Consider the following 14,641-nt stretch of genomic DNA (forward strand, 5'->3'; position numbering starts at 1 on the left):
CTTCGTTTAAATTATTAAAATATTCATAATTATATATATATATATATATATATATATATATATATATATATATATATTTCTATTTTTTATTTCTTCTAATTATTTTGTTTGTCATGAAACTCATTCGCATCTCTAATATATTTTTCATCTTATCATAACCTTTATATAATTATGTTAAAATGATGTATGTGAATTAAAAAAAATTCATGTCACACATTTGAATATTTTTATTATTTTTTATTATTTTTATTTATTTTATATTTTTCTTTCACATGAGAATGTTTAATATTCTCAATTTAAGTGTTTAATAGCATAAACATTTCATTTACTAGGTAATATAAAAAATTACTTATTATTATTAATTTTTGTTTCATTTGAAGAACTTTTGTTTCGTTAAAACAATTTGCGTTATTTCTCAACCATTGAGTATGTATATATGTTGATATTTGAAAAATTTTCTTAGATGTCTAAGGTATTTTTCATCTTATCATACCCTTAATTATACATTTGTTTTTCTTTGTGCGATTTCTTTCAATAGTCTCTCAAATTGTTTTTAAGACACACATTTGTTAATTTGTTAATATTTTTATTTTTTTGTTATTTTCATCATGTACAATATTATTTCGATATATTTTTTCTAATTATTTTTTATTTTCTAACTCATTATCAATCATACTGTAATTTTTCACTATAATTGTATAAATAAATTTTATTTACTACAATATAAAAATTTAATGTAATTGCCATGAATATTTTTTTATCACCATCAACATACCTTGAAGTTCAAAAGATACAAGATCTATGCTAAAATTTTATTATTATGTTTATTATTTGTTCTTTGCATCATTTTGATCAAGTGATGTATTATAAATTTTATTTGTGTATAAAAAAGAGATTCATTACAATTTTAAAATTGAAGTAAACAAACATTTAAAATATATTTTAATTTGAATATTTGTTTTCCTTTTATATTTTTAAATTTTATCAACTAGGTTTCATTAATGTTTGCAGTTTATAAATTTAATAAATATTTTGGTTCTCATGAAATTTTATTTGGTATTCTAATATAAAATGTAAACAATTATAATTTATTTCAAAGTATTTGATATCGAAGAAACAACCATAATCTAATATTGAATATTTGATAATATTATGTTTCCTTTACTGTAATTTTTTATTATTTTATAAAAATTAATTAAAACTAATATTGGAGTAGTAAGAAAACAGGTACGGATATGGGTACAAGATTATACCTGTTTAACCGGTGGGGATGGGGATGGGACACAAGTTTGATACCCGTTAGGTTTGTGGATGAGGATAGATTTTTTCTACGGGGATGGATATGAGATAGCGAAACCTGTCCCCACCTGCCACTTTGCCATCCCTATTGATACACGCTTTCTTACTATTTCAATATCAATTAATTAATTTTTATAAAATAATACAAAATTATGGTGAAGGAAACATAATATTATAAAATATTCAATATTAAAAGGAGAGTTGCTTCTTCAATTTCATATATTTAGAAAGAAATTATAATTTTATACATTTCAAATTAAAATAACAAATAAAATTTTATGAGAACCAAAACATTTACTAAATTTACAAATGTTATGAAACCTATTTGATAAAATTTTTAAAAAATATAAAAAGAAAAAAATATTCAAATTAAAAATATTTTAAATGTCGATTTACTTAAATCTTTTAAATTCTAATGAAATCTCTTTTTTTATAACTAATTAAAGTTATAATAAATCACTTGATCAAAATCACACATAGAATAGAACAAAGATTAAACTAATAATAATAGATTTGTAATTTTAAAATGAATTTTTCATCTTTTAAACTTCAATATATGTTGGCTGGAAATAAACAAAATTCATATCAATTACATTAAATTATTATATTATAGTAAATGAAACTTATTTATACAATTATAGGGATATAATTACAAGTATAATGATGATTTAGTAAATAAAATAATTATATAAAAAAATATCAAAATAGTATGCTAAATGATAAAAATAAATAGCAAATAAAAATATTTAAAAAAATAAATGTGTCTTACAAAAGCTTGGAGAGACCATTGAATAAATAACTTGAGACACCATTGAATGAAATCACAGAAAAGAAAATAAATATATAATTAAGAGTATGATAAGATGAAAAATATCTTAGAGATCTAAGAAAAGTTTTTAAATGTCAACTAAGTCGATGGTTAAGAGATAATGAAAATTATTTTAGCGAAACAAAATAGTTTTTCAAATGAAACAAAAATTAATAATAATAAAATTAGAGATGGCAAATAAACCTGTCCCCGTGGGTATTACCCGAACCCGTCTCCGTTTTGACGGGCGGGGAATCCCTGCATTGACTGGGTATGGATATGGGTATGGGAAATCCCCGATTTTTTCAATTGGGTATGGGTATGGGTATGGGGATGGGGATATAAATATCCCCGCCATAATACCCGTCCGCGCCATATCTCTATCCTCGTTTAAATTATTAAAATATTCACAATTAATTAAGTAACTATATATATATATATATATATATATATATATATATATATATATATATATATATATATACACTTTCCATTTTTTATTTCTTTTAATTATTTGGTTTGTTATGAAACTCATTCGCATCTCCAATATATTTTTTATCTTATCATAATCTTTATGTAATTATGTTAAAATGATGTATGTCAATAAAAAAATGTATTTCTAACATTTGAATATTTCTATTATTTTTTAATATTTCTATTTATTGTATATTTTTCTTTCACATGAGAATGTTTAATACTCTTAATTTGAGTGTTTAATATTATAAACATTTCATTTACTAGGTAATATAAAAAAATACTTATTATTATTAATTTTTGTTTCATTTGAAGAACTTTTTTGTTTCGCTAAAACAATTTTTGTTATTTCTTAAACATTGAGTATATATGTTGATATTTGAAATTTTTTCTTAAATCTCTAAGATATTTTTCATCTTATCATACCCTTAATTATACATTTGTTTTTCTTTGTGCAATTCCAATAGTCTCCAAATTGTTTATAAGACACACATTTGTTAATTTTTTAATATTTTTATTTTTTGTTTATTTTCATCATGTAGAATATTATTTTAATATATCTTATCTAATTACTTTTTAGGTTTAATTATACATTTGGTCCCTATTTTCGTAGCAAAATCTCAATTTGGTCCCTCTATTTGTTTTTGTCTCAATTTGGTTCCTTCCGTTAGTGATACAGTAACACCGTTAAAGGGGTGTCACGTGTCAGTTTTTGGAATTTTGGAATTTTTTTATTCTTTATTTATTTTTTTGAATTTTTTTAAAAAATAAAAAATTTGCCATGTGTCAAGCTGTCGTGTCGTCGTGCCACGTGGTAGTGACAAAGTGATGTGACAGTGACAGTGACAATGACACATGTCACTTATATGACAGGTGTCATTTCCACTTTCTCAATTTGGTCTCTTTATTTTAAATTTTGTCTCAATTTAGTTCCATTTTTGTAAAAATTGAGCAATTTTGTCCCTCTCCAAATTGAAATCAAATTTAATTTCTATATAAATGTACACAAATATTTCTATCAAAATTGATATTTCAAGTAAATATTTTTAACAAAATTAAGTTTATTTAATTAATATTTTACATTGAACTTTACTTAAACTTGTTTTAAAGCTGTTAATAGATAATAATGTTAATAAAAAAAATCATAAATTATATTAATATTTTATTACATCATACTTTAATATTATTTTTTATTTGAATTTATATTTCAAATAATTGTATATTTTTAAAATGTGTAAATTTCAATAATTTGTACACAAATGTTTGAATTGATGTAAAAATAACAATTATAAAAATTTTAAAAATAATTTTAACTAATTCATGTAACAATAAAAAATATATAAATTTAAAATTTGAAAACAATTTTAAGTAAAGTTGAATGTGAAACACAAATTTAAATAAACTTAGTTATATTAAAAATATATAATAAAAATATCAATTTGAATAAAAATATCAAATTTAATAAAAATATTTGTATAATATTTATATAAAAATTAATTTTTGTTTCAATGTGGAGAGAAAAAATTGGACTATTTTTAAAAAAATAGGAACTAAATTGAGACAAAAATTAGAATACAAAGACCAAATTGAGATTGAGGAGATGACACCTGACATAATATTGACATGTGGCATTATCACTGCCACATCACTATGTCACTGCCACGTGGCACGACGATCGTTTGACACATGGCAATTTTTTTTTAAATTCAAAAAAATAAATAAATAAAAAATTCAAAAAAAAATTCAAAAAATCCAAGAAGTGATGCGTGGCTCCTCAATTAACGCTGTTACTGTACTTTTTAGATTTTGTTATAAAAATGGGGACCAAAGACATAACTAAACCTATTTTTTATTTTCTAACTCATTACAATTATACTTTAAGTTTTTCACTATAATTGTATAAATAATTTTTATTTACTACAATATAAAAATTTAATGTAATTGCTATGAATATTTTTTTTTATCACCATCTAACATATATTGGAGTTCAAAAGATACAAGATCTATGTTAAAATTTTATTTATGTTTATTAGTGTTTATTATTTATTCTTTGCGTTATTTTGATCAAGTGATGTATTATAACTTTTATTAGTGTATAAAAAAGTGATTCATTAATACCCATTTACAAAACAATGAAACAAGTGATGTATAAAATGAAACTATTTATTAATAATTTATTGCAAGCACGAAATTTACTAAGAATAATAAGTTATTTTACAATTGCTTTCGTAACGTTATTTAAACAACAATAGACTGACAACAAATTACAGAAAAGAAAAGCAGAGGTTGAAATATCTATCTTAAAAGCAACTTCCTACCCGAAACATTTGGGAATAGATTATCAATCTTCAACTGTGGGAAAGCGTAATCTACAGCACTATCGGATTAATCACCCCTCACAATGCTATTATTTGCTTCACTCAGTGTGGAGAGAGAAGGAAGACGCCGAACATTGGGAAGTTGAAGTGATGCAGAAACACTACTAGAACTATCATCATACGTCCCTCTCTGAAGCTGCAGCGCATACTCCAAGTCCCACAACACATCACCCATGCTTGGCCTCTTACAACCATCTTCTTGCAAGCATTTTTCTATCGTCTCACTAAATTTTCTTAGTGAGTTTTGATCAATTTGGTCCATGATGGAAGGATCGATGATATCTTGGAGTGTCCCCTTGTTTTTGCATAGCAATCCCCAATCCGCCAAGTTTATCTGATCTGTTGGAAGAGATGGGTCAATCACTGATCTTGCACACAAAACTTCCAAAAGAACTACCCCAAATGAGTAGACATCAGATTTTTCTGTCAGCTGTTGCGACCTGATATACTCAGGATCAAGATAACCAAAAGTGCCTTTAACACCAGTGGTGACATGAGGTTGAGTATCAGGAGGACCTGACCTTGAAAGACCAAAATCAGCAACTTTAGCAACATGGTTCTCATCAAGCAATATGTTTGTGGACTTTACGTCACGGTGAATGATTCCCCCAGCTGCTCCTTTGTGAAGGTAATGAATACCCCTGGCAGAATCAATGCAGATTTGAAGCCTCACCTTCCAGGACAAGCTTGGCAACTTTGTATTATACAAATGGTCCCTGAGTGTCCCCTTTTCCATGTATTCATAGACCACAATCATCTCGAACCTCTCATCACAATATCCAATTAAGGAAACAAGGTGCTTGTGGCGAATCTTAGACAAAACCATGATCTCTGTCTGAAATTCTGGAAGGCCTTGACCTGACCCTGGCTGGCTTCTTTTCACAGCCACTGTAATGCCATTCTTGAGGACTCCCTTGTAGACGTTGCCAAAACCACCCTTGCCAATTAGCTGACTTGCGTGGAAGTTCTTTGTTGCCAGTTGAAGATCAATCAAGGGTATTTTGAGACCTAGGTTTATGTTGGGAAGGGGAGAACTGTGACTGGTTATATCAGTCAATCTGCTGTGAGAACTCCCTCCAGCATTATCCAGAATTGGCAACCAGTCCGAATTTTCAACGGGCTTTTCCTTCCTCATTTTAGAACGCCAAAGAAGGCCAAGTAGCACCACAACAGATACCAATGCTAAACCACCGAGAACTGAACCCAGCAACACAGGAAGACGATTATGCTTGGAACCGGGTTCGACCAAGTCAGGGGGGACAGAATTTGATGATTCAATCACTTTCATTATTTCTAGCCCGTTTAAAAATGCATTTGGTATGGGAGCGTTTCCATTAGGTGTTAGGCTGACCTTAATATGTCCAGAGTTATCAGATTTCACCACGAAATCATAATAATAAGGGGCAGGCAACTCGTTAGACACGTTTCCGTCATTATTTACCTGTATGACATGAGCGTCATAAATGGAAAGATCGAAATATGTTAGGCCAACTTGTGAACTGACATAGTCACAGAAATGAAGCCTAAGGAAATGATCTGTGCTGTTGTCCACCGGAAGAGCCCATGTTATGTTGAAAAGTCCAAGGTCTCCGTCAGTGGAAGAGATGTTTCTAGTCTCCTTAGCAGTTCCGTACACCTCGGATGGGGCAGTATAACTAGCTGCGTTTGGACCATCGGAGTCATCATCTACACGGTACTCGATTTGACCCTGGTAAGCGGAACGATTCTTGGCGTTTTCCGGATAAGTGAGATATGTATCATCTGGAATCCAGTTTCTCAATAAAATATCTTTTGTTGTCTGGCCACCAACATTAAGCCTGTGTTTGGTCTCCAGCACTCGAGAGTACAAACCTCCGCTGTAGTGAGATGTACCCCCAATTGTAGCGAAACGCGCCACTGCGTTGGATATGAGATGGAGGGGTAGTACGAACAGTTCTATGGCATTCACAAACGCAAACGATGATTCCAGAGGTCTGAAACTTATTTTGATACTTGAGGTATTGATGTTCATGAAAAACTCTTTTACTAAAGCAGAGTTGCTATTGGTATCATTTCTACCATTAGAATTTTGCATCAACCAGAAGCCAGGCACAGAAACGTTGAACCTGGGAGAGGAAAGATTGGTCGAGGAGGAGAAAGGGAAGAAATGGAGGCGTACCAGGTAGGTGCCCTTTATATCGATGTTGAACTTGTACCAAGATTCCCTTCGAAAAATCCTTGCTGTTTGGTAAAGAGGAGAAGGCACCGACGACTCATTCGTTTCTGTGTTACTGCTGTTAAAACTGGTTTGAAGGGTTGATTCACCAACGTAGACCTTGCCACTTTCGGTTACACTGTTTTCTGACCCACAATTGATGAAGTACTTATCTGGAACGTTGTAGCCGAGTGAGGCGAACTGCAGTGATGAGAGCTGAAGAAGGAAAAGAAGTGCCACACAGAAGCAGTGTTGAATTTTGTGGAGCTGAACAGTCGCCATGCAAAATGGTAATCAAGGTTTAGTTTTGCGTATGATGTTGCATCCGACGAGAATGGCATGGAATTCCAAGCAGAGGAAGAGTTCGACACGGGTCAAGTTCTGTGTCCCAAATTATAGCATTCATGAAAATGAAAGTAGAAAAGTCTTGCCAGAGAAATTTTAGAATTACGAGTCCTTTCAACATTTATTCCAACAATGAAAGGACATTTAATAATATGATTTATAATATATTTATAAAGGAAAATTACCTATTGACAAACCTTTTTTTGACAAAGTTAACAAAGTATCTAAAAATGGAATTAACAAACTTAAATTTTTATTTTTTAATTAAAATAAAATAATAAAATAATACTATTTTACCAAAATAAGAAAGTTTGTCAAAAACTTTGTTAAAAAACTTTGTCAACCAATAATAGCCCATTTATAAATTTGTCTCACTAAAAAGTTTTATTGCGAGGGTAAATTCTATCTTGTACAAGTGATTTATTGATGGACCATTAAAATTCACGGTGAGATTAACTAAACAAATGATCAATGAGTGGATTTTCTAACCGGTAACTTATTGTGATTAAAACTATCTTGTAATCCTTCCAAGGATTTTTCTTGTCTTGTACTTATTATCGTGGTTGATTTGCACCATAGTAGTTGAAATAAAAAATATTATTTTTTAAAATAAAATACAATTTAAATCGATTTATCTTAATATTTAGTACATTATTATTTTACAGAAAGTAAAATTGAATGTCTAAGGATTTCCAAAACATAAGACGCAACTTGAAAAATATGAAATAGAAATAGCAACCAAAAATTAAGTAATGTAAATAAATCAATCTATAATCTGAGGAATCATACCCGAGTTAAAAAAAATTATCTAATTTAATTAATTAATTAAATTGATTATGCGAATCCAAAAAAAATAAACTATTTTTTTATTCTTGATTTAATTTCCAGAAAGATAAATGAAAATTTTCAATTTGAAATTGTAAAAATCAAAATCGAATTTAGAACAAAAAAACACAATAAAATAAATAATTGTGGGAATCTGAATATAGATTCTAAAAGGGTTAAGTATGTTTTTATTCTCTTAAATTTGACTCAAAGTTGAGATTCATTTATGTTCGAAACTTTTAATATATTTTGGTTCCTAAACTTTAAAAATGAATGAATATAGTCATTTTAACCCAGTTATGCTAACTTTTTTAAGGGGTTGAACGCATTTCCTAGCCATATTGAACCGGAAATGTGTCAAACGGTGTGAACAACTCTCTAATATTAACATGAAACACATTTGACACGTCAAACAAAATTAACGTAATTGGTTTAGAAGGAGGATTGTATTCATTCATTTCTAAAGTTTAAGGACCAAAATATATCAAAGTTTCAGACATGGACGAATTCCAACTTTGGATCAAAGTTCACGGACTAAAAGCATACTTAACCCATTTTAAAAAGGGTACAATTATATTATTATATTGATACTTTGTTTTCCTTATTAATAGCATATTATATATATATATATATATATATATATATATATTATAAATAAATAAAAAGTTAAAAGTTTTTGAAGTGAGTCTTCCTTTTTAAAAACAGGAGTGGTTTACATAAACCTTAGATAAAACCCATTTCATTCTCAGTCTTCGATCTCCTTCCTTCTTAGTAAATTGGCCTCCTTCATTTTTTTTTTCCTCTTGAAGATCCAAAGCCATAGAAACGATTAGTGTCAAGGATTATAGTATACAAGTCAATCAATTTTATATTAGGGTAAGTTCAAATTTTCCTCTTTCCATAGAGAAACTCTATTTTTTTCTGGTGCATACAGTTTTCTCTGATTGCATGTGATTTCTCTGTTTTCTATATGCATCTTCATCTAGCTGTGTGGTCCTTAAATCATTATTCAATTGTTGATTTTAGTCGTTGGGGTATGAATATAGGACCATTAAGTGGAGACGTTGTGTAAGGGGGAGAACAGTGATAAGAGTCTTCCTTAAGGTAAGGGAAGCTTATCATTTAAATTGTTTTAAAATGAAAATTTATAATTGCATAAGTTTTAAATGATTTTGTAAGTTTGATTTGATACAATTTTTTAGAGTTTTTAAGTATTGTGTTGTGTTTTAGGTGAGTCTATATTTTGATGGATGATGAATTGTAGAGTGATGACATGACTGAATTGTTTAATGGTATGAATTGGGTTTGAATGAGAATTATATTGATGAGTACTAAAAGAAAATGATTATTGGGAAAAGGGAGTGTCTGAATGTGTTATAAAATGAGAGAAATTAAGATGATAAAAAAAACTAATATGTTAATCTGTTATGGGTTCTTGTATTTGTTTTGAACAAATGTGATGTTAACATTATTGAAAAAAAGTAATTTAGAGAGGTTGGCATTATTGTAAATAATAATATTTATAAGTTGAGTATGATATTATGGTAGAAGGAAAAAGGTAATTGTTTAGAAGAAATTCTTTTTTTCTTCTATTGAGTGTCCACGGTTGAGCTACTCTGAACATTGTTAGGGGGAGGCACTGAGCTGCTGGTCTAGAGTTTTAAAAAAACTTTAAATTTTAGTTTAACTTGTTTATGTCCTCTTTGGCTTAGAAATGAAAAGTTTAGTTCTAAGTGGATATTTTCAAGGAAAAATATCACTACTTAAGATGTCAAAGTGTATTGAAAAGAGATTTCGAAAGTGAGACTATCTCGACTCTAGTAGTATCTAATTCACATAGAGTATGATATGTAGGTGGTAAGAGTCGAAGGAGGCTTCACAAGGCAAACAAAATGATATGAAAGATGATCATACTTATAGAGCTAGTAAAGTTAACCATGTCATGACTTGTTAAATTAGATTTTGTTTCATCTTAATCCCTCTCTAATGATGGTTTCAGATATAGGGAGTAAGTGTGACAGGTGTAGAGTCTCACGAGTCCATTTAATACACTAATCTTCCGGAAATAACTTGTGTAAGTATAATTGTTATAGGAGTTGGATGTGCAAGTGCTTTGTAATGATGAGTGAGACTTTAGTAGTAATTTTTGTAAAAACCTAATAGTAAACATTGAGTTTGTTTTCTGGGTTGTCATTATAAAAGATTTATTTAATATTTTTGTATCTTCTTTTGTCCTATCCAATTAGTTTTTTTTTTCTATTCTTTTAAAAGCATTAGCTTACCCCTTCTATTTCTTATTTCCTTGTATTGTTTGTTTTTATGCGATGATTGTATATAAATATGTGAACAAAGATAGGAACAGATAGGTCAGTAGTCCAGGAAAAAGAGCCGTTATCTCTAATATAATTTTGAATAGTGATTAGTTCGATAAATGAAGTCTTTATCTTTATTTTAGAAAACATTTTTTTAAGTACTTCGGAATATTTTGAAAAAGTAATTGAGATATAATGTTAAAGGTTTGTAATATACTTTAAACTTATTATATATATATATATATATATATATATATATATATATATATATATATATATATATATATATATATAATCCTCATTTTTTAACTCACGTAGGATGTCAAACAATATACACTTACGCAAACATTCAAACAAGTGTTATATCACATTAGTTTTATAGGTAGTTAATGTGAGATCGACATGTGAAAACATTGAAATAAGTGTTGTTTAAAATGGAACAATCAATAATCTATTGCAGTCACGGAAATTGACTAATAATAAGTTGTTTCACAATTGCTTTCTTAACGTTATTTAAACAACAAGGAAGGGTTGGAAAATCTATCGTAAAAAGCAACCTACTCCAGACATTTGGGAATAGATGACTGTCTTGAAGTGCCACATTTTCTATCTGGCATCATCAATCTTCAACTGGGAGAAAACGGAATCCACAACACTATCGGATTCCTCACCCCTCACAATGGTGTCATCCGCTTCACTCAGTGTCGAGAGTGAAGGAAGACGCCGAACATTGGGCAGTTGAAGTGATGCAGAAACATTACTAGAACTATCCTCATACGGTTCTCTCTGTATTGCATTTGCACCTTTCTGAAGCTGCAGCGCATACTCCAAGTCCCACAACACATCGCCCATGGTTGGCCTATCACAACCATCTTCTTGCAAGCATTTTTCTATCGTCTCACTAAATCTTCTGAGTGAGTTCTGATCAATTTGCTCCGTGATGGAAGGATCGATGATCTCTTGGAGTGTGCCCTTGCTTTTGCAAAGCAATCCCCATTCCGCCAAGTTTATCTGATCTGTTGGAAGAGATGGGTCAATCGCTGCTCTTGCACACAAAACTTCCAAAAGAACTACGCCAAATGAGTAGACATCAGATTTTTCTGTCAGCTGTTGCGACCTGAAATACTCAGGATCAAGATACCCAAAAGTGCCTTTAACACCAGTGGTGACATGAGGTTGAGTATCAGGAGGACCTGACCTTGAAAGACCAAAATCAGCAACTTTAGCAACATGGTTCTCATCAAGCAATATGTTTGTGGACTTTACATCACGGTGAATGATTCCCCCAGCTGCTCCTTTGTGAAGATAATGGAGACCCCTGGCAGAATCAATGCAGATTTGAAGCCTCACCTTCCAGGACAAGCTTGGCAACTTTGTATTATACAAATGGTCCCTGAGTGTCCCTTTTTCCATGTATTCATACACCAGAATCATCTCGAACTTCTCATCACAATACCCAATTAAGGAAACAAGGTGCTTGTGGCGAATCTTAGACAAAACCATGATCTCTGTCTGAAATTCTGGAAGGCCTTGACCTGACCCTGGCTGGCTTCTTTTCACAGCCACTGTCATGCCATTCTCGAGGACTCCCTTGTAGACGTTGCCAAAACCTCCCTTGCCAATTAGCTGGCTTGCGTGGAAGTTCTTTGTTGCCAGTTGAAGATCAACCAATGGAATTTTGAGCTCTAGGTTTAGGTTGGGAAGGGGAGAGCCGCGATTGGTTGTATCAGTCAATCTGCCGTGAGAACTCCGTCCACCATTATCCAGAATTGGCAACCTGTGGGAATTCTCATTGGACTTTTCCTTGTTCATTTTAAAACGCCAAAGAAAGCCAAGTACCACCACAACAGAAACCAAGACTACACCACCGAGAACTGAACCCAGTAACACAGGAAGACGATTATACTCGGAGTCCAAGTCAGGGGGAACAGAATTTGATGATTCAATCAATTTCATTATTTCTAGCCCGTTTAAAAATGCATCCTTTATGTCAGCGGTTTCATTAGGTGTTAGACTGACCTTAATATGTCCAGAGTTATCAGAGTTCAACACGAAATCATAATAATAAGGGGCAGGCAACTCGTTAGACACTTTTGGGTCATTATTTAGCTGCTTGACATGGGCGTCATAAATGGAAAGTTCGAACAGTGTAAGGCCAACGTCTGAACTGACATAATCACAGAAGTGAAGCCGAAGGAGATGATCTGTGTTGTTGTCCACCGGAAGAGCCCATGTTATGTTGAAAAGTCCAAAGTCTATGGCACTGGTAGAGATGTTTTTAGTCTCCTTAGCAGTTCCGTACACATCAGATGGCGCAGTATAACTAGCTGCGTTTGGACCATCGGAGTCATCACCTACACGGGGCACGATCTGACCCTGGTAAGGGGAACGATTCTTGGCGTTTTCCGGATAAATGAGATATATATCATCTGGAATCCAGTTTCTCAATAAGATATCTTTCATTGTCTGGCCACCAACATTAAGCCTGTGTTTGGTCTCCAACACCCGAGAGTACAAACCTCCGCTGTATGAAGATGTACCCCTAGTAGGAGTGAAACGCCTCACGTTGTTGTCGGATATGAGATGGAGGGGTAGTACGAACAGTTCTATGGCATTCACAAACGCAAACGATGATTCCAGAGGTCTGAAAGTTATTTTAATACTGGGGGTACTGATTTCCATGAAAAACTCTTTTACTAAAGCAGAGTTGTTATTGCTATCATTTCTACCATTAGTGTTTTGCAACAACCAGAATCCAGGAACTGAAACGTTGAATCTGGCGGAGGAAAGATTACTCGGGGAAGTGAAAGGGAAGAAATGGAGGCGTACCAGGTAGGTGCCATTTGTATCGATGTTGAACTTATACCAAGATTCCCTTCGAAAAATCCTTGCTGTTTGGTAAAGAGGAGAAGGCACCGATGACTGGTTCCTTTCTGTGTTACTGCTGCTAAAACCGGCTTCAGGGGTTGATTCACCAACGTAAAGCTTGCCACTTTCGGTAACACTGTTGTCTGAACCACAATTGATGAAGTACTTATCTGGGACGTTGTAGCCGAGTGAGGCGAACTGCAGTGATGAGAGCTGAAGAAGGAAAAGAAGTGCCACGCAGAAGCAGTGTTGAATTGTGTGGAGCTGAACAGTCGCCATGCAAAATGGTAATCAATGTTTAGTTTTTCGTACGATGTTGTATCAGATTAGAATAGCATGGAACTGGAACCAGAGGAAGACTTCGACACAGGTCAAGTTCTCTAATGGCAGCTTTGGGTTTTCTTCTTATTTTTTCTCTTTTGTTTTTATTCTGAATGTTTATTTATTCACAACGGGGTCCTAAATTATACATTCATGAAAATGAAAATGGAAAAGTCTTGCCCGAGAAATTTGAGAATTATGAGTCCTTACAAGATTCTCTCCAACAATAAAAAGACATTTAATAATGTGATTTATAACATACTATTTTTTATATTTAATAGAACAAAATCTTTTGATGAATGTTTGTCATTTAAAATATGTCACTTTATCTTCTATCCTAATAATAATTTGGATCCATCTTTAGTATAAATGGTCTAAGTGGCATGCTTGAAGTCTGCAAAGCAAAAATGAATAATTTTCTCAATAAGGTAAATATTAAATTTATTTAAAATATGTTGTTTTAAGGAACAATTTACTATTAAATGTAATATTACTATTAAAAATAAGACTCTACAAGTAGAAAACAGTCTTCAAACTATTGCTGATAGCATTATTTCAAAACAAAACAATAATTAATTCTTAAAATACTTATATATCAACCTATCATTGAAGAGATTTACTAGAGAAAGGAAAAGCATAGTGTATTATCTTTCTAAATAACATGAAGATGGCACAGACAACTTATTTTTAGCTAAAAAAGTTTAACGATAAATTTCAAACTTAAACTTGTACAATCTATTAAACCACTATATTGACCCTATTTATAAAATATATTAACACTGGAGTATCTTTTAAGTAAAAAAAAACAATAGTATTA

The 14,641-nt window shown here is 31.3% G+C and overlaps 2 protein-coding genes across 2 annotated transcripts; both read right to left on the reverse strand.

Moving 5' to 3' along the window:
* Positions 1–4,766: 4,766 nt before the first annotated feature.
* Positions 4,767–7,608, reverse strand: LOC114176641 (probable receptor-like protein kinase At5g24010). Its single transcript, XM_028061751.1, has one exon. The coding sequence runs from the start codon at positions 7,433–7,435 to the stop codon at positions 4,967–4,969; it is 2,469 nt and encodes an 822-aa protein (XP_027917552.1). The 5' UTR covers positions 7,436–7,608; the 3' UTR covers positions 4,767–4,966.
* A 3,495-nt stretch (positions 7,609–11,103) lies between these two features.
* Positions 11,104–13,978, reverse strand: LOC114177489 (probable receptor-like protein kinase At5g24010). The gene has a single exon (XM_028062857.1). The coding sequence runs from the start codon at positions 13,780–13,782 to the stop codon at positions 11,242–11,244; it is 2,541 nt and encodes an 846-aa protein (XP_027918658.1). The 5' UTR covers positions 13,783–13,978; the 3' UTR covers positions 11,104–11,241.
* Positions 13,979–14,641: the final 663 nt, after the last annotated feature.

The sequence above is a fragment of the Vigna unguiculata genome, chromosome 3 (genome assembly GCF_004118075.2).
Source record: "Vigna unguiculata cultivar IT97K-499-35 chromosome 3, ASM411807v1, whole genome shotgun sequence".
Lineage (NCBI taxonomy): Eukaryota > Viridiplantae > Streptophyta > Magnoliopsida > Fabales > Fabaceae > Vigna > Vigna unguiculata.

What these genes read in the sequence shown, in the direction of transcription:
- LOC114176641 (XM_028061751.1), bottom strand. Translation starts at nt 7,435, where the DNA reads ATGGCGACTGTTCAGCTCCACAAAATTCAACACTGCTTCTGTGTGGCA.
- LOC114177489 (XM_028062857.1), bottom strand. Translation starts at nt 13,782, where the DNA reads ATGGCGACTGTTCAGCTCCACACAATTCAACACTGCTTCTGCGTGGCA.